The sequence below is a fragment of the Bombina bombina genome, chromosome 5 (genome assembly GCF_027579735.1).
Source record: "Bombina bombina isolate aBomBom1 chromosome 5, aBomBom1.pri, whole genome shotgun sequence".
NCBI lineage: Eukaryota > Metazoa > Chordata > Amphibia > Anura > Bombinatoridae > Bombina > Bombina bombina.
The window spans coordinates 263,685,673-263,710,288 of record NC_069503.1 but is presented as its reverse complement, the minus strand read 5'-3'; the positions used below and the strand labels follow the sequence as shown (position 1 = coordinate 263,710,288).

At 37.4% G+C, this 24,616-nt stretch overlaps 1 protein-coding gene across 1 annotated transcript in view; it reads left to right on the top strand.

Moving 5' to 3' along the window:
* The first annotated feature begins 807 nt into the window (after positions 1–807).
* Positions 808–24,616, top strand: part of SLC39A12 (solute carrier family 39 member 12) — a 256,970-nt gene continuing 233,161 nt past the window's right edge. Inside the window, exons 1-2 of the mRNA XM_053715702.1 lie at positions 808–1,056; positions 2,317–2,601. Of these exons, the coding sequence (XP_053571677.1) occupies positions 808–1,056; positions 2,317–2,601 (534 nt within the window). The remainder of the gene's footprint in view (positions 1,057–2,316; positions 2,602–24,616) is intronic.

Sequence of the window (24,616 nt, the reverse complement as noted above, 5' to 3'; positions counted from 1 at the left end):
GCTGCATTACTTTTGATGCAATTTAAAAGTTTTAACTTATTTTTCTATATTTTTATCACCTATAACAACTTTAAATTGTGTCCTGTAAAACACAAGATTTAAACACTTACTTAAAAATTGTGGGATTTTTTTGTTTGTTTTACTTTTAAACAGTACATTGATTTTTGTTATTATTTATTAATATTATTATGTTTTATGGTAAAAAAAAATTGTGGTTGCTTAGGTGTCTAAGTATTAAACACTGTAGAAAAAGAACTCAAATGTGATTTAATGCTCCCTTTTTTATTACATGGATATAACAAATATTCCAATATCCATTCAATAACTCCATAAATATATTAAGGAAATATATGAAAAGCAATTCTACTTACCACAGATTTTAGCTTTCACAAAAAAAAAAAAAAAATTAGGTAGTATATAGCAAAGAAAATAGCTGTCTTCATTATCATCTTATTAATGTATCTCATAATTAAAATGATAATGTGTTCAGTAAGTATAAAAATAAATTGAATGCAACAAGGACAAAATTTAAGTTTTTTTCTTTTTTACCATTGTGGGCCTTGTTGTTCTTAAACAGCAAACCCCTCACAGACCCCCGTTGTTCAGAAGCAGCTTGTCACTGCAAATCAGCTTAGTGAACCAATTAATAAATTCCTTCAAAACACATTGCAGTCATTCTACTCAGTAAGCTTTTGTACGTATTAACCTTTCAATTCTTGTGCTGGGCTCCAAAAGCTGAGAATTTTGGACCATAACAAATCTGGGATATTTCGATTTGTATCATAAACAGAAGTAAAAATGTTGACGATGCATTTCTTTTGGGAAGTTTTATTCGTCTTCACATTGGGCACAACCTTTATGAAAACGTTGGCTTTTTCCCGCCATGAGGAGAACAACAGGACGTATAGCCAAGGATCACTCTTAGAGATACTACAAATGTTTATGCCTGTAAATCAATCTGGTCTGCAAAAGAACAACTCAAAAGAAGTGATAACAGTATTACTAGAAAAGGTTGAATGTCCCCAAAACAATGGCAAACAAGGAACATGTAATCAGGTCAGTAAATAACTAAATAATCTGTTCTTGTAATTCTTTTTTTTATTATTATTATATATTGTTTTGCAAACTTCTCATACATTATAGTTACAATATAATTGGTTTAAACATATTTCAAATAAATCTATACACACACACTAAAGTACTCTGAAAGTATTTCAGCATTGCAGTGTTCTTGGATGAAAATGTGATTGAAAATATTTTAGAAATATAGGGTTGATCGCTATCCTTTAGATAAATGTATCAAATTATTTATCTACAGGATTGTGATCAACCTCCATAATAATAAATGTGGTCATTTTTAAATGTATTTAGCATTTTTATTACATTTTGTTTAGCACAATTCTCTGTGGTGTATTGTGAAAAAGCTTGTTGATAACTTCATTCACTTGAAGCACTTTACACATAAAGATTTCTAAAGACTTTAGAAGAATGTCTCTGAGGACAAAGTAGATTTTGCAAAAAAAAAACTATTAATTTGGTTGTTTGGTAATAATAATAATAATAATAATAATAATAATAATAGCAATACTACTATTAATAATAATAATAATAACAATAATAATAACAATACTACAATTAATAATGCTGCAAAGTAAGTAGACATCTTCTTAACAGGAGAATCTTATTTTCAAGAAACATCATGTCCTTTACCTTAATTATATAATCAACTAACAAACGGTTCCTGTTAGAAATGTTTCTGCTAAAACTACACTTATTACTTATACAGTTTGTAAACATGTTAAAACATCCTAACTGTTTGAAAAGTATTCAACCTCTATATAAAAACATAAAGCAAAATCTTTTATATTTCAAAACTCAATCAACCACTGACTATTTAAGCTCCCCCATCTTTTTCCTACACTTTCCATGAATGTTTATATCTAGCCTGCACAGCTAACTTGTTGTATTACCCCCCCCCCCATCTCCACTTAGGTAACGGATGTTATGGTTCTGCAGCACACGTTGGCATGGTACAAAGTTTCCAGGCAGTATTAGTACAGTAAATGACAATCATTGTTGAGAGAAAAAATGAAATGTAAACCTATACTTTTGCTTCATATTAATAGAAGGAAGGATGAAGATTACTGTTAAATTTTTGTTACACTGAAACGTTGAAAACGTCTGTTGCTTTCTATAGAGTTTATAAAACCAAACGTTGGTAGACTTTGCATAAAGTTTTATGTGTTTTTATTTTATATACAATTCTTATAATTTATAATATTTTAAATCATTTGGTTCTATTGTTATATGTTTCAGTGTCTTCATCCGGGTACCATGTTGGCTATAACAGGAAGAGGAATAGAAGATGATATAGAAGATGATACAATACACAAAATAGCTGTTGTACTCCTGTATTATATAATTAGCCAAGAGCACTTCTGTTCTTCAAGAAATGGGCTCATTAACACAGACTTCTCATTCTATGTAAAAAATATACTAAATTTACGACAAGATGAAGACTGTAAATATCTTTCTGGTAATGAAATAGAGGATATTTTGCAACTAACAAGACAACATTTCCAACATACTGATGGGTTTCAGGTAATGGACTTTCTCGCTGGTGGCATATACAATGCAAAAATACTAATGGACAACATATAATAATCTATCTAATCTATCATCTATCTATCTATCCATCCGTCCATCCATCCATCCATCTATCGATCTATCCATCTATCCATTTATCCATCCATCTATAATATATATGATAGATAAATAGATATATAGATAGATATAGATTTATACAGGGAGTGCAGAATTATTAGGCAAGTTGTATTTTTGAGGATTAATTTTATTATTGAACAACAACCATGTTCTCAATGAACCCAAAAAAACTCATTAATATCAAAGCTGAATATTTTTGGAAGTAGTTTTTAGTTTGTTTTTAGTTTTAGCTATTTTAGGGGGATATCTGTGTGTGCAGGTGACTATTACTGTGCATAATTATTAGGCAACTTAACAAAAAACAAATATATACCCATTTCAATTATTTATTTTTACCAGTGAAACCAATATAACATCTCAACATTCACAAATATACATTTCTGACATTCAAAAACAAAACAAAAACAAATCAGTGACCAATATAGCCACCTTTCTTTGCAAGGACACTCAAAAGCCTGCCATCCATGGATTCTGTCAGTGTTTTGATCTGTTCACCATCAACATTGCGTGCAGCAGCAACCACAGCCTCCCAGACACTGTTCAGAGAGGTGTACTGTTTTCCCTCCTTGTAAATCTCACATTTGATGATGGACCACAGGTTCTCAATGGGGTTCAGATCAGGTGAACAAGGAGGCCATGTCATTAGATTTTCTTCTTTTATACCCTTTCTTGCCAGCCACGCTGTGGAGTACTTGGACGCGTGTGATGGAGCATTGTCCTGCATGAAAATCATGTTTTTCTTGAAGGATGCAGACTTCTTCCTGTACCACTGCTTGAAGAAGGTGTCTTCCAGAAACTGGCAGTAGGACTGGGAGTTGAGCTTGACTCCATCCTCAACCCGAAAAGGCCCCACAAGCTCATCTTTGATGATACCAGCCCAAACCAGTACTCCACCTCCACCTTGCTGGCGTCTGAGTCGGACTGGAGCTCTCTGCCCTTTACCAATCCAGCCACGGGCCCATCCATCTGGCCCATCAAGACTCACTCTCATTTCATCAGTCCATAAAACCTTAGAAAAATCAGTCTTGAGATATTTCTTGGCCCAGTCTTGACATTTCAGCTTCGGTGTCTTGTTCAGTGGTGCTCGTCTTTCAGCCTTTCTTACCTTGGCCATGTCTCTGAGTATTGCACACCTTGTGCTTTTGGGCACTCCAGTGAGGTTGCAGCTCTGAAATATGGCCAAACTGGTGGCAAGTGGCATCTTGGCAGCTGCACGCTTGACTTTTCTCAGTTCATGGGCAGTTATTTTGCGCCTTGGTTTTTCCACACGCTTCTTGCGACCCTGTTGACTATTTTGAATGAAACGCTTGATTGTTCGATGATCACGCTTCAGAAGCTTTGCAATTTTAAGAGTGCTGCATCCCTCTGCAAGATATCTCACTATTTTTGACTTTTCTGAGCCTGTCAAGTCCTTCTTTTGACCCATTTTGCCAAAGGAAAGGAAGTTGCCTAATAATTATGCACACCTGATATAGGGTGTTGATATCATTAGACACACCACACCCCTTCTCATTACAGAGATGCACATCACCTAATATGCTTAATTGGTAGTAGGCTTTCGAGCCTATACAGCTTGGAGTAAGACAACATGCATAAAGAGGATGATGTGGTCAAAATACTCATTTGCCTAATAATTCTGCACTCCCTGTAGATATAGATATTTAAAATGTTTATTTCTTAATGTGCCTTCGACTTTAGTGCAGTTATGTGTTTAGTGCAGATGTTAGCGCACCTGAGTATTTCAGTGGAGCATAAACGTTTTACTTTCATCTTGTAATATGAGAGGAAGAATAAGAACACTATGGATTTAACTATCATGGTTTTAACACTCAATAGCGATTATATGTTTGCACTCCACTTACAAACTAGACCCAGATATTTATATTATGCTCATTGATATGTTTCATTTTGAATTAATTTAATTGGATAATTGCATACATGTAAGTAGCATACTCTCTAAGAATTATCAAGTTATCTCTTGAAATTTCAGTAAATATATTTTAAAATATATTTGATAGTGTTTGAAAATACCCATTCCTGAAGGATCCTTCCACATTTCCAGCTTTGCTAGATTATGTAAAATGATATTAAACACTAAATACATTTTATGCACATGATCCATCGCTCTCATTTTTTAACCTAGGGGTTACACCACAAGTATCTGAAGGAGAGTTGCTGCACATGTGCAAACAGGTCAGCACTGCAAGGTAGTGAAAGCTAGATTTTAACATGGTGGAACCTATGAATAGAGCAGAGCTTTCCAAACTTTTCATGTCGGTGACACACTTTTTTTTTCAGTTGTACTGGCAAACAGGAGGTTAAACTAACTTGTTTTAAGAGATACGGACACATACATAAATGATATAATAACGAAATGTATTTACAAGTAACTGTATGTATGTGCAAGAATTAAAAAAACACCACCAATAGCTACTTACTATTTTAATGGGATGCATGAGGTTGATGGGATGAACACAGTTTATGAATATTTGGTGGAATATTAGACACTTGCATTTTTAAGCTTCCCCTTCCTATCCATATATCAAGAGCAGGAACAGCAATGCACTACTGGGAGCTAGTTGCAAAAAAACCCCACTGACTTCTGACTTCTGACTTCAGCTCAGCGTTTAAGCTGCCGCCCTCAGAGCTCGGTGAGTCAGATTGACTACTGCCCGCGCTGCAAACACACTGCTGTCCCACTCAATGACTACACATGCAGTCACGAGCCAATTAAGGAGACTACATGTGCAGTCAGGAGCCAATGTGCCGCCAAAGCCACCAATGGGAATAGTTTCAGTTCCCACTGAGCTACGCCAATAGGTTAAGATGATCTGTGACCCCCTAGGTATCAATCACGTGTCATCCATGTGATATGCATAGCAGGCAGGTGGAAAGTCAGAAACCCCAAAAAAATGTAAAAAAATGTAAATTTTTAAAAAATTGTGCTGAAGCAGGGACACACCTACACACTGCTGCCAACACACTAGTGTGTCCCGACACACAGTTTGGAAAGCACTGGAATAGAGGGAGATGGGGAATAACCTCAATACTATGCTCAAAAATGTATTTAGGGCTAGAATACATGTGGTGCGCTATTTAGCGCTTTCACTTGAGCGTAAAATTTGCACATGTTGGGTAGAGTTAAAAGTTTGCACGAGAGTGAAACCCTACGTGCGCTAACCATAGGACTTTGTGACTGCGTTAACTTATTTTCCCCCGTAGACTTCAAAGGAGAGTGTAGAAGAAAAAAACTAACGCTCTTCGCTTGTGGGCTAAGCCGACAGAAGTTATGAACATATTACATTCTAATGTTTTTTATATATAGAGAATGTTTATTTTGTTGTAAATATATATTACTATATATATATATATATATATATATATATATATATATATATACCTATACTTATATATCTATTCCTATATAGGTATAGCTATCTATTTTACATTAACATTATCACATATTTATAGAAATTATAATAACTATAAATTATTATGTGATACCTAAAAATGTATTTTTTTCCTATGATAATAAGGAGGTGTCGGTTTAGCGCACATTAAGAACTAGTATTCTTAAAGCACATTCTTGAAATATTAAATATTAAAAATATTAATAATAATTATTAAAACTTATACATACTGTAATATAGATAGATAGATAGATAGATAGATAGATAGATAGATAGATAGATAGATAGATAGATAGATATGTTATAAATTATTTAGATTTTTTTACAGTATGTAAAATAATATAAATTTATTATTATTATTTTAAATTTAATATTTCAAGAACGCGCTTTAAGAATACTAATTCTTGATGTGCGCTAACCTGCCATCCCCCCCACATTGCAAAATACCTAAATAGACTATTAACCCCTAAACTGTCATCTCCACATCGCAACATACCTTAATAAACTATTAACCCCTAAACCACCATCCCCCCACAAGGCAAAGTTATAAACTAACATCTAAACCCCCTAAAATACAATTTTAAACAACTTTCCAATTTACTTCTATTATCAGATTTGCTTCATTCTCTTGGTATCATTTGTTGAAGGAGCAGCAATACACTACTGGTTTCTAACTGAACACAAGGGTGAGCCAATGACAATCGGTATATATATGCAGCCACCAATCAGCAGCTAGAACCTAGGTTCTTTGCTGCTCCTGAGCTTACCTAGATAAACCTTTCAGCAAAGGATAACAAGAGAAGGAAGCAAATTAAACAATAGAAGTCAATTGGAAAGTTGTTTAAAATCGCATGCTCTTTCTGAATCATGGAAGAAAACAACTGGGTTTCATGTCCCTTTAAATACAAACCTAATCTTACCTTTAAAAATAAAAACCTACCATTACACAAGAAAAAAAAAACTACACCTTTACACAAAAAGAACCCTACCATTACTGAAAAATATAAAAAAAATAACATTAAGAAAAAAAAAATTGTGAGTTTGGAGCACTTGTAATATCAACGGGTTCAAAAGGGCTCATAAAATCACAATCAAAATCAAAAACGTTTGTGCCGCACTTGTATATATATATATATATATATATATATATATATATATATATATATATATATATATATAAAATCTTAAAGGGACACTGCACCCAACATTTTTCTTTTGTGATTCAGATAGAGCATGACATTTTAATCAACTTTCTAATTTACTCCTATTATCAAATTTTCTTCATTCTCATGTTATCTTTATTTGAAATGCAAGAATGTAAGTTTAGATGCCGGCCCATTTTTGGTGAACAACCTAGGTTGTCCTTGCTGTTTGGTGGATAAATTCATCCACTAATAAAAAATTACTGTCCAGAGTCTGAACCAAAAGAAAGCTTAGATGCCTTCTTTTTCAAATAAAGTAAGCAAGGGAACGAAGAAAAAATGATAATAGGAGTAAATTAGAAAGTTGCTTAAAATTGCATGCTCTATCTGAATCACAAAAGAAAAAATTTGGGTTCAGTGTCCCTTTAATTAAATATAGAGATATAGATATATAGTATATAGGTATATGTATATATATATATATATATATATATTTACAATAAAAATGTAATTGTCTTGTATGCGAAGAAAATTGGAATATGAAATATGTACAGCAAATATACAGTAAAACACAAATACATATGTACACACATACATATTCTATATATATATATATATATAAACATATATATATATATATATATATATACAGTATATACACATATTTAGACATGTAAATATACATTATAGCCATTTGCAGTCAAACACCTTGTCATATACCATATACCTTTTAACCCTTGTAACTTTTTTAAATATTAATATGAATATTTTTTATCAGATTATGTTTATATGAGTGTAACTGTAGATTTCAATGTATTTATGTTGTGTTTAGTGCAACTTTTTTTACGCACTACCCTTTATGTGAGGTTTTCAATAATGCTAACCTTATGAGTTTATATTCAGCTTGTAACATGTGCAATATTTCTGTTTTGCGCAAAAATCTGATATCACTTGCACTCAACAGTTAGCGTGCCATCCTTAGGGCTAGATTACAAGTGAGAGAGCTAAATTATTGCAGATTTGCCCATTTGTGGAAGTGCAATAATTTACCAGCTATTACAAGTGGCAGGTTATTGCTACCACAAGCTCGCGGTAGCAATTAGCGGTTAAAAAATTAACCACACATTGGATCTCTGGTTAATTTTATAAATCTGCCCCAAATGTCCCCAAAATACTGTCTAGTGTAGTTTATTAAAAAAATAAATAAAGATGGCCACATCTTTATTTTTTAATAAAATTATTGCACTAGGCAGTATTTTGGGGTTAAAGTTGGGGGGGGGGAGAAGTGGGGTGTTAGAAAAAAAACAGCACTGAAAAGTTCCTTTACTTTTTCGGTCAATCGGAACTGTGTGTTCCTTCCCAGTAAATATATATGTATATGCTAACTATGTATATTTATGTGTTAATATGTGTATACATATATATCTGATTGCTGCCATTGCTGCGCAACTTACCCCTTTTGCTGGCTCTGGCCATCTGTGACAGCATCAGAACAAGGCTCCTATAGGAGCCCATGGAAACGCGTTCTTGTGAGCGCAATGCTTCCTATTAATGCGAACGCGAGCTCACGTTTGCATTGCGGCTTACTTGTAATACAACAGTCCCACTGCTAGGAAAATAATGCCAAAGATTCATACATCTGTATGCTCATGAAAAATGTAAATTAATGGTAAAATGTGTAAAGTAGGAAACTGCAGCTTAAACTAAGCTTCCCAATGTTTTACTAATAAATTATTAAAGAAGTTTGTATTAACCCCTTAATGACCGGACCATTTTTCAATTTTCTTACCCTTAATGACAATGGCTATTTTTACATTTCTGCAGTGTTTGTGTTTAGCTGTAATTTTCCTCTTACTCATTTACTGTACCCACACATATTATATACCGTTTTTCTCGCCATTAAATGGACTTTCTAAAGATACCATTATTTTCATCATATCTTATAATTTACTAAAAAAAAATAATAAAATATGAGGAAAAAATGGAAAAAAACACACTTTTTCTAACTTTGACCCCCAAAATCTGTTACACATCTACAATCACCAAAAAACACCCATGCTAAATAGTTTCTAAATTTTGTCCTGAGTTTAGAAATACCCAATGTTTACATGTTCTTAGCTTTTTTTGCAAGTTATAGGGCCATAAATACAAGTAGCACTTCGCTATTTCCAAACAACTTTTTTTCAAAATTAGCGCTAGTTACATTGGAACCCTGATATCTGTCAGGAATACCTGAATATCCCTTGACATGTATATATTTTTTGTTAGAAGACAACCCAAAGTATTGATCTAGGCACATTTTGGTATATTTTATTCCACAATTTCACCGCCAAATGCGAGCAAATTAAAAAAAAACTTTACATTTTTCACAATTTTAGGTTTCTCACTGAAATTATTTAAAAACAGCTTGTGCTATTATGGCACAAATTGTTGTAAAAGCTTCTTTGGGATCCCCTTTGTTCAGAAATAGCAGACTTATATGGCCGCTAAATGCTGCTGCGCACCACACGTAAATTATGCCCAGCAGTGAAGGGGTTAATTAGGTAGGTTGTAGGGAGCTTGCAGGGTTAATTTTAGCTTTAGGGTAGAGATCAGCCTCCCACCTGACACATCCCACCCCCTGATCCCTCCCAAACAGCTCTCTTCCCTCCCCCACCCCACAAATGTCCCCGCCATCTTAAGTACTGGCAGAAAGTCTGCCAGTACTAAATAAAAGGAGTTTTTTTTTTTTTTTTATATAAAAAATAAAATATTTTAGCTGTGATGGACTCCTGCCTTAGCCCCAACCTCCATGACCCCCCCCCCCAGCTCTCTAACCCTCTCCCCTATCTAATTGCGGCCATCTTGGGTACTGGCAGCTGTCTGCCAGTACCCAATTTGCACAAAAACATATAAGTATTTTCTGCTTTTTTTCTTTTTTGGGGGGTTTTCTGTAGTGTAGCAGCCCCCCACAATACCCCTACCCCCCTCCCCCTCCCAGATCCTTTTATATGATTTAAAAAGATATATATTTCCCCCCCCCCTCTTCCCTCATTGGTGTCAGTGGCCAGCTAATGCGTGCGCGCACGCGCGCCCCCGCGCACTCCCGGCACCCTGCGTGCACATTGCACTTCTAGGAACCGGATGCCGGGTAGCGATGGGCCGCCCACCCACCTCCCTGTTGCGCTCCCACCCACCAACGAACTACCGGTGCAGAGAGGGCCACAGAGTGGCCCTCTCTGCATCGGAGTCTTCTAAAAAGGTATTGCAGGATGCCTCCATATGGAGGCATCACTGCAATACCCTGAGAGCTGCTGGAAGCGATTGCGATCGCTTCCAGCACTCTCCTAGACAACTGACGTACCAGGTACGTCCATTGTCATTAACTACTTGTTAATGCATGACGTACCTGGTACGTCAGTTGTCATTAAGGGGTTAAAACTTAGCAGTATCTGTCTTAAACATAAACTGGCATATCTTAAAGGATTTCCCTCCCCCAAGATCCCAATTGCTCCCTAAAGCCACCAGTTAGACCTTGTCTCTGATAAATATTTCCTCTCTTAGGGCCAGATGACAAGCAGCTCGCTAAAAAATTAGCGCTGCCGCATTAGCACGCGTATTATAAGTTGAAAGTAAAAAGTTAGCGTGCAAGCAAAATATTGAGGTGCGCTAACTTCAGGACATCTGATATTGCGACTCTGCTAACTCCTTCTCCCCATGGACTTTTATGAGGCACGCTACAAAAAAATCAGTTGTCGCTTGCGTGCTAACAGACAATGTACTAGATCCCAAAACCTAAACCAAAAGGTGTTAGGAATTCTTCACATTCCTATGTTCTTCAATTAGAAAAAATCCTCTTTTTATTGTTAAATAGATATATCAGTAAAATCTTAGTTTAGCATTCTAAATTATTTTCTCGGCCACACAGCATTTTTTTACTTCAGAAATTTGTATGGAGGGGGGGTTCAGATGAGGGATACTAACAATACAGCACTGTTTGTGTCCCCAGGAACAGAAAGGGGAGCCATATTTTGGGGTTGTAAAATCCCTGTTTATCCCATAGACTTTCCCCAGCAAGCACGTACACTTCAGTTCTGCTCTCCTACATGAATACATCATATGAGACCCTCTGCCTTTATATTTGTATACATTTCAGCAGGTTTCTATAAATTTGTAACTGTACTGTACACAGAGATTTAAAGCAGCCCTGCCAGTACCAACTGTACAAACTGAGGAGAAAATTAAAGGGACATGAATCCCAAAAAAATGTCTTTCATGATTTAGATAAAGCATACAATTGTAAACATTTAATTAACTTCTATTGTTAATTTTGCTTTATTCTCTTGGCATCCTTTCTTGAAGGAGCAGCAATGCACTACTGAGAGATAGCTGAACACATCAGTAAGCCAATCACAAGAGGCATATATGTGCAGACATCAATAAGCAGCTAGCTCTCAGCTCATGAGCCTATCTAGATATGCTTTTCAACACAGAATACCAAGAGAATGAAGCAAATTACATAAAATAATTAAATTAGAAAGTTGTTTAAAAATGTATAGTCTATCTAAATCATAAAATATTTTTTTTCGGTTTCATGTCCCTTTAAAGAGCAACTCACTGCATGGTCACACATCCTAAAGAGACCTGCACATTACAACCCAAACAACCTTTAAAGGGACAGATTACAGTAATGCTCACATAGCGCAGTCATAAACGGCAGCTCACCACCTGCTCACACAGTCTTAAAGGGACAGATGACAGTGTACATCTGCATGCTACTCTCACATCCTTAAAAGGATAATCAGACTTAAAGGGACAGGGGGCACATGCACACACAAAACGCTCACAGCCTTTAAAAGGAGAGCTTGCAACAACACGCACACAGTCTTAAAGGTACAAATGCAGAAGCGCCCAAGGAACACAGCCTTACAGGAACCACTCATACCATGCACAGTCTTTAAGGAATGGACACATGGTTTTATAAGCATACCCAAATGTTGCAAGGCTGCTCAGTCTTAAAGTAATAAATACACATAGGGCATATTTATTAAGCTCCATAAGACCGCTGCTCCATAACTTGTCTGCCTGCTCTGAGGCGGCGGACAGAAATCAACCCGATCGAATACGATCAGGTTGATTGACACCCCCTACTAGCGGCCGTTTGGCCACAAATCTGCAGGGGGGCGGCATTGCACCAGCAGTTCACAAGAACTGCTGGTGCAATGATAAATGCCAACAGCATATGCTGTTGGCATTTATTGATGTGCGGCGGACATGATACGCTATTTCGTAGGATGTCCGCTCGCACATTGATAAATATGCCCCAAAACCTTTAAAGGAACAGCTCACACCACACACACACAGTCTCAAGGGTACAGGTGCACAGACACAGTGCACAAACATAGCGCACACAGTCTTAAAGGCACAGACACACACAATGCACACAACCTTAAACCACATGAAAAAGGGACAGTTCACAGTACGCACAAGCACACATAGCCTTAAAGGGATGGCTTACACCACACATACACTGTCTTAATGGTACATACACACACACAATGCACACATCCTTAAAGGAACAGTTTACACCATGTGCACACAGAGTTAAAATGCTGGAACACTCACACAATGCATAGAAATTTAAAGCACATCCAAGAACACAGGGACCAATCACAGTAAGTATTAAAAAAAACACATCCCACACAGTCTTAAAGGGATAGCTCACCCCACAATTATTAAAGGGACCTTAAACACTTTGAGATGGTAATATAAAATGATAAATCATATATATAAAAAACCTCTGCAATATACTTTTGTTATTTATTTTGTCCCCTTTTACTGTAATTCCATTTTGATCTTGTGAGCATTTCAGTTCCGTTAGGTGTGCTTTAAAGTTGTGTGTATTGTGTGAGTGTGCAAGCCCTTTTAAGTGCACATACACGCTTCTAGGGTATTGCAGTGATGCCTCAATATTGAGGCATCACTGCAATACCCTTTTTAAACCACTGATGCAGAAAGGGCCACTCTGTGGCCCTCCCTGCATCAGCCATTCATGGTGCCAACCGTTGGTGGGTGGGAGCAGCAGCAGTGAGGCGGGTGGGCAGCCATTATTGGTGGCATCCGGTTCCTGTGCACACGGATGTGTGTGTGTTCACTCAGGACTGCGGCAGGATGGACGTGGGGGGCGCCACATTTAAATAGAAAAATTGTGAATAGATATGGAGGGGGTATAATAAAATATTGGCCAAGGGATCTGGGGGGGAGGGTGGGTAGGGTATTGAGGGGGGGCAGCTACACTACAGAAAATACTTTATTTTAATTCTAAAAACACAATACAAGCTCCCTACAAGCCCCCTAATTAACCGCTTCACTGCTGGGTATAATACACGTGAGGTGCGCAGCGGCATTTAGCGGCCTTCTAATTACCAAAAAGCAATGCCAAAGCCATATAAGTCTGCTATTTCTGAACAAAGGGGATCCCAGAGAAGCATTTACAACCATGTGTGCCATAATTGCACAAGCTGTTTGTAAATAATTTTAGTGAGAAAGTGAACAATTTTTTTATTTGATCGCATTTGGCGGTGAAATGGTGGCATGAAATATACCAAAATGGGCCTAGATCAATACTTTGGGTTGTCTACTAAAACAAAATATATACATGTGAAGGGTTATTCAGGGATTCCTTACAGAAATCAGCAGGGCTGCCACTAGAAATTTTGGGGCCCCTTACTTAACTATTGATCAGCCCCCCCTTTGACTAAAATGTATATGCACTTTATTCTTAAGTGTAGTCAAACTTGCAAATGTTGTAAACACACAAACACACAGACACACATAAGGATTCACATATAGACACTCTAGCAGACACAAAGAAACAAGACGCAAAGAAACACACAAACAATCTCAGACATAGACACCCACACAGACACTCAGCATTTGTTTACATTGACCTGACAAGTAATGAGGTAGACTACATTTTTGGCAAAAAAAGGAGCTTTACATAACAAAATATGGAATTCTGATTATCTTTTTGTCAAAGAAGATTACAACTATATGATGACAACAGCATGCAGTGGCTGAAAGGAAGGGCCCTGAACTGCGAAAAAAAATAATTTAAATGTTAAGTGGTGGATTGGTGACTTACAGAAAAGTCTTATTAGTCTCAAAGTCCGTAGAAAGATGTGAATAATCAGTAGTAAGGTTAAAATGTCCTAAAAAGGAACAGGCAATAGACACATACACACTAACTCAAACACAAACTTGCACATACACCCAAGGAAACACCCACAGAGACCACACAAAGACATACACACACACAGAAAGACACAGAAAACACACAAAGACATACACACACACAGAGAGACACATACAGAAAACACACAAAAACATATATACACACACTCTCACAGAGACATCCACAGAAAATGCACAAAGACAGACACACAAACCCTCACAGAGAGATCCACAGAAAAAAATACATACACACTCATCGAGACAGCAAAAAAAGCAAAAAGACATAAACACAGACACCCACAGAAACACTCACAGGAGGTAAAGTTTCTGCACATTGCAATCCCCTAAATCAACAGTAAATCAAATTAAGAGATCACTTTTTAAAGAATCATATTTGTAAATGTGCAAACAAAAATACTTTTGTGAACTCAAAATTGTACATGAATGATCTGTCAGCATGGGTAGATGAAGAATTACTTTTGAAAGGTTGACATATGTTTGGGTCCCCCCCCCCCATTTTCCCTAACCAAGAGCACCACTTAAAATATGGGGTACAAATGTTCCCATCTATCAGCTGTACTTAAGGATTTTTAAAATGCTGTACTCAATATGGTCTTGTGTAACCATAAGCTGTGGCACTAGGTCTCATACCATTAAATCTGGTTAAATGCAGGATTTAGGCTTGTTTGTATGTATGTATAAGTAAGCTGTAGTGTAAACTGAACAGTGCTAAGTTAACATGTCTCATTTCAAACACTAAGAAATCTTACGCCTAGATTTAGAGTTCTGCGGCCAAAGGGGTGCGTTAGCTACGCGTGCTTTTTTCTGGCCGCACCTTTTAAATACCGCTGGTATTGAGAGTTCACAGAATGGCTGCGTTAGGCTCCAAAAAAGGAGCGTAGAGCATATTTAACGCAACTTCAACTCTCGATACCAGCGGTGCTTACGGACGCGGCCAGCTTAAAAAATGTGCTCGTGCACGATTCCCCCATAGGAAACAATGGGGCTGTTTGAGCTGAAAAAAAAAACTAACACCTGCAAAAAAGCCGCGTTCAGCTCCTAACGCAGCCCCATTGTTTGCTATGGGGAAACACTTCCTATGTCTGCACCTAACACTCTAACATGTACCCCGAGTCTAAACACCCCTAACCTTACACTTATTAACCCCTATTCTGCCGCCCCCTCTATCGCTGACCCCTGCATATTATTATTAACCCCTAATCTGCCGCTCCGTAAACCGCCGCTACTTACATTATCCTTATGTACCCCTAATCTGCTGCCCCTAACACCGCCGACCCCTATATAATATTTATTAACCCCTAATCTGCCCCCCACAACGTCGCCTCCACCTGCCTACACTTATTAACGCCTAATCTGCCGAGCGGACCGCACCGCTATTATAATAAAGTTATTAACCCCTAATCCGCCTCACTCCCGCCTCAATAACCCTATAATAAATAGTATTAACCCCTAATCTGCCCTCCCTAACATCGCCGACACCTAACTTCAAACATTAACCCCTAATCTGCCGACTGGAGCTCACCGCTATTCTAATAAATGGATTAACCCCTAAAGCTAAGTCTAACCCTAACACTAACACCCCCCTAAGTTAAATATAATTTAAATCTAACGAAATAAATTAACTCTTATTAAATAAATTATTCCTATTTAAAGCTAAATACTCCAAATACCGGCGGTAGCCTAAAACCAGCGTTAGGAGCCTCTAACGCTGGTTTTCACGGCTACCGCCAACCTCTAAATCTAGGCCTATGTCTGAGAGTATAACATTTTATGCAGATGAATGCAAGCTCAATCCTATTGGCTGATTGGATTTTTAACCCCTTAGTCATGCTAGTGATACAAACACTTCATACTATTTTTATACACAATTTTTGGCGCCAAACTGGCCTCACAGGGTCCTAGGGCTCCATCCAGTGGTCATTTTTAGTAATAACCTTATAAACTAATATACAGTGCAAAGTATCTAATAATAAAAACATAAGGATACAAAATGACAGATAGTACATAAGACACTACAGCATTATGTCTCTTAATGGACAATTTTAAGCAACAATTCTATCTCTTAAACTCTATGTTACATCACAGTATTATATCTCATGTTATCCATTTTTATGTAACTACATCTAACAATCATATCACTTAAACCCCGCTTTTGTTATACCCCTTTTAGAGTATAAATTTTTATAGAACAATATAAATATCAATATGGCAATTATTTAGAACTCTTATAAAGTGTAGTTAGATTATTGGAAAAATGACTGTTATGTAGAGTCCCCTATTTAAATATAAAGAGAGCAGATTTAGAAAACTACAAAATATTCTGATGTATACGTTTTTCTAGAGAAAACAGGATAGATCGAAATCTTTATTGAGGCCTTTTGGGATGAGTGTCTCAAATCTGTGTATCCACCACATCTCTCGCTGTTTAAGTAGTTTTTCTCTATTGATTCCATTTCTAGGTGTCCTAACCTGTTCTATTACTTGTCACCTCAATTGACTTATGGCATGTCCACTTTCTAAAAAATGTTTAGATAAGGGGGCCTCTATGGTGAGAGGCCTACAATTCACGGTAACCTACAGTGAGGAATCAGTTACATTTTTAGATACTAAGGTCTCCAAAGGAGTTAATGTGTTAAACATAGACCTATATTCTAAAGAAACTGATTGAAACACCCTTCTGCAATACAATTGCTTTCACCCTAAACGACTTATAGAATCTTTACCCAAAAGTCAACTTATTAGAGTGCAAAGGATAGTCAGTAATGAAGAACAACGGAAAATGAGATTACAAGAAATGGCTATGAAATTCATAAAAAGAGGTTATCCCCAGGATTTAATAAAGGAAAAAATCAAAGAGATTCAAAATCCTACATCAAAGGAAAACAAGAACAAAGACAAGAATAGATTATTATTTGTTTCGCAACATAATCCATACAATAACACTATCATTAAGGCTATAAGAAAAAATTGGCATGTACTTAAAGATTGCAATCAAAACATAGATTTATTTAAGGAGCCCCCTTTGATGGCCTATAGGAGGGTTAGGAACATACATGATCATTTAGTAAGATCCGACATAGGACCCAGTAATGGGGAAAAGCAATTCCATATAGGAATCAAAAGACATGGCAATTATCCCTGCTAAAATTGCGACAGTTGCAACTCCATCATAAAGGGACCAAATTTCTTTCACCCTCACAATGGGAGACGATACAATGTTGAAGGGTATCATACATGCGACAGCAGTTTTGTAGTGTACTTAATTAAGTGTCCGTGCTCTCTGGTGTATTTAGGCAAAACTCCACAAAAAATCAGAGAGAGACTTAGCCAGCACTGTTCGAATATCAGAAGGAAAAATATCGAGGCCCCCTTATCTAAACATTTTTTAGAAAGTGGACATGCCATATGTAAATTGAGGTGGCAAGTAATAGAACAGGTTAGGACACCTAGAAATGGAATCAATAGAGAAAAACGACTTAAACAGCGAGAGATGTGGTGGATACACAGATTTGAGACACTCATCCCAAAAGGCCTCAATAAAGATTTTGATCTATCCTGTTTTCTCTAGAAATATGTATACATCAGAATATTTTGTAGTTTTCTAAATCTACTCTCTTTATATTTAAATTGGGGACTCTACATAACAGTCATTTTTACAATAATCTAACTACACTTTATAAGAGTTCTAAATAATTGCCATATTGATATTTGTATTGTTCTATAAAAATTTATACTCTAAAAGGGGTATATCAAAAGCGGGGTTTAAGTGATATGATTGTTAGATGTAGTTACATAAAATGGATAACATGAGATATAATACTGTGATGTAACATAGAGCTTAAGAGATAGAATTGTTGCTTAAAATTGTCCATTAAGAGACATAATGCTGTAGTGTCTTATGTACTATCTGTCATTTTGTATCCTTATGTTTTTAATATTAGATACTTTGCACTGTATATTAGTTAATAAGGTTATTGCTAAAAATGACCACTGGGTGGAGCCCTAGGACCCTGTAAGGCCAGTTTGGCGCCAAAAAATGAGTATAAAAATAGTATGAAGTGTTTGTATCACTAGCATGACTAAGGGGTTAAAACCCCGAAACATTACTGTTTTAAATAATTCCTATTAAAGGTATACAAAGTGCTGGTGACTCAAAGTTTGTGATTATCTACTCAGGGGTATTGCTGTTATACCCTGTCACTCATGCACTATCCAGTAACAGCTGTGCTGATATCCCATCTACATTGAAACTTAAAGGATCCTTCATTGTTGAAGAAGACTCCGGATGAAGAGGATGCTCTGCGTCGGATGTCTTGAAGATGGACCTGCTCCGTGCCGGATGGATGAAGATAGAAAATGCCGCCTGGATGAAGACTTCTGCCCTCTGGAGGACCTCTTCTGCCCGGCTTGGATGAAGACTTCTGCCCGTCTGGAGGACCACTTCGCCCGGCTTCGTTCAGGACTTCGGCCCGGTTGGGTGAAAACGTCTCAAGGTAGGGTGATCTTCAAGGGGTTAGTGTTAGGTTTTTTTAATGGGGGATTGGGTGGGTTTTAGAGTAGGGTTGGTTGGTTGGGTGGTGTGTTTAATGTTAGGGGGTTGTAAAAATTTTTACAGGTAAAATAGCTAATTACTTTGGGGCAATGCCCCGCAAAAGGCCCTTTTAAGGGCTGTTTGTTATTTAGTGTAGGGTAGGGCTTTTTTATTTTGTTATGGGGATTAGAGTAGGTGTAATTAATTATTGTAATTATTTTATTATTTTCTGTAATTTAGTGTTTGTTTTTTGTACTTTAGATAATTTTATTTAATTGTAGTTAATTTAGGGAATTAATTTAATTGTAGTGTAGTGTTAGGTGTAATTGTAACTTAGGTTAGGTTTTATTTTACAGGTATATTTGTATTTGTTTTAACTAGGAAGTTATTGAATAGTTAATAACTATTTAATAAATATTGTACCTAGTTAAAATAAATACAAAGTTGCCTGTAAAATAAAAATAAACCCTAAGATAGCTACAAAGTAACTATTAGTTATGTTGTAGCTATCTTAGGCCTAGATTTGGAGTTCGGCGGTAGCCGTCAAAACCAGCGTTAGAGGCTCCTAACGCTGGTTTTGGCCGCCCGCTGGTATTTGGAGTCAGTGATTAAAGGGTCTAACGCTCACTTTTCAGCCGCGACTTTTCCATACCGCAGATCCCCCTACGCCATTTGCGTATCCTATGTTTTCAATGGGATCTATCTAACGCCGGTATTTAGAGTCGTTTCTGAAGTGAGCGTTAGAGCTCTAACGACAAAACTCCAGCCGCCTGAAAATAGCAGGAGCTAAGAGCTTTCTGTCTAACGCCGGTTCATAAAGCTCTTAACTACTGTACCCTAAAGTACACTAACACCCATAAACTACCTATGTACCCCTAAACCGAGCTCCCCCCACATCGCCGACACTCGATTAAAATTTTTAACCCCTAATCTGCCGACCGCCACCTACGTTATACTTATGTACCCCTAATCTGCTGCCCCTAACCCCGCCGACCCCTGTATTACATTTATTAACTCCTAACCTGCCCCCCACAACGTCGCCGCCAGCTACTTAAAATAATTAACCCCTAATCTTCCGACCGCAAAGCGCCGCCACCTACGTTATCCCTATGTACCCCTAATCTGCTACCCCTAACACCGCCGACCCCTATATTATATTTATTAACCCCTAATCTGCCCCCCTCAACGTCGCCGACACCTGCCTACACTTATTAACCCCTAATCTGCCGAGCGGAGCTCACCGCTATTCTAATAAATGTATTAACCCCTAAAGCTAAGTCTAACCCTAACACTAACACCCCCCTAACTTAAATATAATTTTAATCTAACAAAATAAATTAACTCTTATTAAATAAATGATTCCTATTTAAAGCTAAATACTTACCTGTAAAATAAATCCTAATATAGCTACAATATAAATTATAATTATATTATAGCTATTTTAGGATTAATATTTATTTTACAGGCAACTTTGTAATTATTTTAACCAGGTACAATAGCTATTAAATAGTTAAGAACTATTTAATAGTTACCTAGTTAAAATAATAACAAATTTACCTGTAAAATAAATCCTAACCTAAGATATAATTAAACCTAACACTACCCTATCAATAAAATAATTAAATAAACTACCTACAATTACCTACAATTAACCTAACACTACACTATCAATAAATTAATTAAACACAATTCCTACAAATAAATACAATTAAATAAACTAGCTAAAGTACAAAAAATAAAAAAGAACTAAGTTACAAAAAATAAAAAAATATTTACAAACATAAGAAAAATATTACAACAATTTTAAACTAATTACACCTACTCTAAGCCCTCTAATAAAATAACAAAGCCCCCCAAAATAAAAAATTCCCTACCCTATTCTAAATTAAAAAAGTTACAAGCTCTTTTACCTTACCAGCCCTGAACAGGGCCCTTTGCGGGGCATGCCCCAAGAATTTCAGCTCTTTTGCCTGTAAAAGAATAAATACAATACCCCCCCCCAACATTACAACCCACCACCCACATACCCCTAATCTAACCCAAACCCCCCTTAAATAAACCTAACACTAAGCCCCTGAAGATCTTCCTACCTTGTCTTCACCATCCAGGTATCACCGATCCGTCCTGGCTCCAACATCTTCATCCAACCCAAGCGGGGGTTGGCGATCCATCATCCGGTGCTGAAGAGGTCCAGAAGAGGCTCCAAAGTCTTCCTCCTATCCGGCAAGAAGAGGACATCCGGACCGGCAAACATCTTCTCCAAGCGGCATCTTCGATCTTCTTCCATCCGGTGCGGAGCGGGTCCATCTTGAAGCAGGCGACGCGGATCCATCCTCTTCTTCCGTTGTCTCCCGACTAATGACGGTTCCTTTAAGGGACGTCATCCAAGATGGCGTCCCTCGAATTCCGATTGGCTGATAGGATTCTATCAGCCAATCGGAATTAAGGTAGGAATTTTCTGATTGGCTGATGGAATCAGCCAATCAGAATCAAGTTCAATCCGATTGGCTGATCCAATCAGCCAATCAGATTGAGCTCGCATTCTATTGGCTGATCGGAACAGCCAATAGAATGCGAGCTCAATCTGATTGGCTGATTGGATCAGCCAATCGGATTGAACTTGATTCTGATTGGCTGATTCCATCAGCCAATCAGAAAATTCCTACCTTAATTCCGATTGGCTGATAGAATCCTATCAGCCAATCGGAATTCGAGGGACGCCATCTTGGATGACGTCCCTTAAAGGAACCGTCATTAGTCGGGAGACAACGGAAGAAGAGGATGGATCCGCGTCGCCTGCTTCAAGATGGACCCGCTCCGCACCGGATTGAAGAAGATCGAAGATGCCGCTTGGAGAAGATGTTTGCCGGTCCGGATGTCCTCTTCTTGCCGGATAGGAGGAAGACTTTGGAGCCTCTTCTGGACCTCTTCAGCACCGGATGATGGATCGCCAACCCCCGCTTGGGTTGGATGAAGATGTTGGAGCCAGGACGGATCGGTGATACCTGGATGGTGAAGACAAGGTAGGAAGATCTTCAGGGGCTTAGTGTTAGGTTTATTTAAGGGGGGTTTGGGTTAGATTAGGGGTATGTGGGTGGTGGGTTGTAATGTTGGGGGGGGGGTATTGTATTTATTCTTTTACAGGCAAAAGAGCTGAAATTCTTGGGGCATGCCCCGCAAAGGGCCCTGTTCAGGGCTGGTAAGGTAAAAGAGCTTGTAACTTTTTTAATTTAGAATAGGGTAGGGAATTTTTTATTTTGGGGGGCTTTGTTATTTTATTAGGGGGCTTAGAGTAGGTGTAATTAGTTTAAAATTGTTGTAATATTTTTCTTATGTTTGTAAATATTTTTTTATTTTTTGTAACTTAGTTCTTTTTTATTTTTTGTACTTTAGCTAGTTTATTTAATTGTATTTATTTGTAGGAATTGTGTTTAATTAATTTATTGATAGTGTAGTGTTAGGTTAATTGTAGGTAATTGTAGGTAGTTTATTTAATTAATGTATTGATAGGGTAGTGTTAGGTTTAATTATATCTTAGGTTAGGATTTATTTTACAGGTAAATTTGTTATTATTTTAACTAGGTAACTATTAAATAGTTCTTAACTATTTAATAGCTATTGTACCTGGTTAAAATAATTACAAAGTTGCCTGTAAAATAAATATTAATCCTAAAATAGCTACAATATAATTATAATTTATATTGTAGCTATATTAGGGTTTATTTTACAGGTAAGTATTTAGCTTTAAATAGGAATCATTTATTTAATAAGAGTTAATTTATTTCGTTAGATGTAAATTATATTTAAGTTAGGGGGGTGTTAGTGTTAGGGTTAGACTTAGCTTTAGGGGTTAATACATTTATTAGAATAGCGGTGAGCTCCGCTCGGCAGATTAGGGGTTAATAAGTGTAGGCAGGTGTCGGCGACGTTGAGGGGGGCAGATTAGGGGTTAATAAATATAATATAGGGGTCGGCGATGTTAGGGCAGCAGATTAGGGGTACATAGGGATAACGTAGGTTGCGGCGGTTTAGGGAGCGGCAGATTAGGGGTTAAAAAAAAATATGCAGGGGTCAGCGATAGCGGGGGCGGCAGATTAGGGGTTAATAAGTGTAAGGTTAGGGGTGTTTAGACTCGGGGTACATGTTAGAGTGTTAGGTGCAGACGTAGGAAGTGTTTCCTCATAGGAAACAATGGGGCTGCGTTAGGAGCTGAACGCTGCTTTTTTGCAGGTGTTAGGTTGTTTTTCAGCTCAAACAGCCCCATTGTTTCCTATGGGAGAATCGTGCACGAGCACGTTTTTGAGGCTGGCCGCGTCCGTAAGCAACTCTGGTATCGAGAGTTGCATTTGCGGTACAAATGCTCTACGCTCCTTTTTTGGAGCCTAACGCAGCATTTGTTTGAACTCTCGATACCAGAGTTAAATTTATGGTGCGGCCAGAAAAAAGCCCGCGGAGCGTTAACAGCCCTTTTACCGCCAAACTCCAAATCTAGGCCTAAGGGTTTATTTTATAGGTAAGTATTTAGTTTTAAATAGGAATAATTTATTTAATGCTAGGAATATTTATTTAGATTTATTTAAATTATATTTAAGTTAGGGGGTGTTAGTGTTAGGGTTAGACTTAGGTTTAGGGGTTAATACATTTAATATAGTGGCGGCGGTGTAGGGGGGGCAGATTAGGGGTTAATAAGTATAATGTAAGTGGCGGTGGGCTCCGGGAGCAGCAGTTTAGGGGTTAAACAATTTATTTAGTTGCAGTGGGCTCCAGGAGCGGCGGTTTAGGGGTTAAACAATTTATTTAGCTGCGGTGGGCTCCGGGAGCAGCGGTTTAGGGGGTAAAGCAGTTAGTATAGTGTGGGTGTTTAGTGACAGGGTACCAAAAAGCTATAAAAAAGCCGAAGAGCAGCAAGATCGATGACTGTTAGTTAACAACAGTTCGCTGCTCATTGCACCGTACTTGGTGCGCAACTTTTTGACAGATTTTTTGATAATTTTGGAGAGCGTATTCAGGTCCACGGCAGCGATGTTAGGCGATTTTATGCGAGCGTATTGGTGCCGTCGAATGCAGGTAAGTTGACGCTTTGCTAAATAGATGCCATTGCCTCCTGGAATCTGGAAAGTCCTTGCATAAAGGGGCAGTAAACTGGAATGTAATTATAAATATATATATTGAGGAGGAAACATTTCTGCATGGTTTTAAATGTAGAATTTATACAGCATTGTCAAATAATCATAAATACACTGCTGCATATTGCTAAAAAATTGTTTTTTTTGGACCCCTGGCCCCACCACACAAATACCACCCTGAAGTTACAATCTGAAATTGCACAAAAAAATAAAAAAAACATTTTCTAAGTAAGTCCTACCTACTCTGCAAATGAAAGTAATCTTCCGCCTGACTCAGGTACAAACCGAAGTGCCAACTCTGTCTCACACTGTGTACAGTGGTTTAGTGCTCACTCATAAATCCTCTCAAATGCTAATGCTTTGCTCCTTGTAATTACATTTTCCACGCTCAATAGTTGTGCTTGCCTCATGGGGCCCACTAGGCCCCTGACAGGAGTCACCCTATTCACC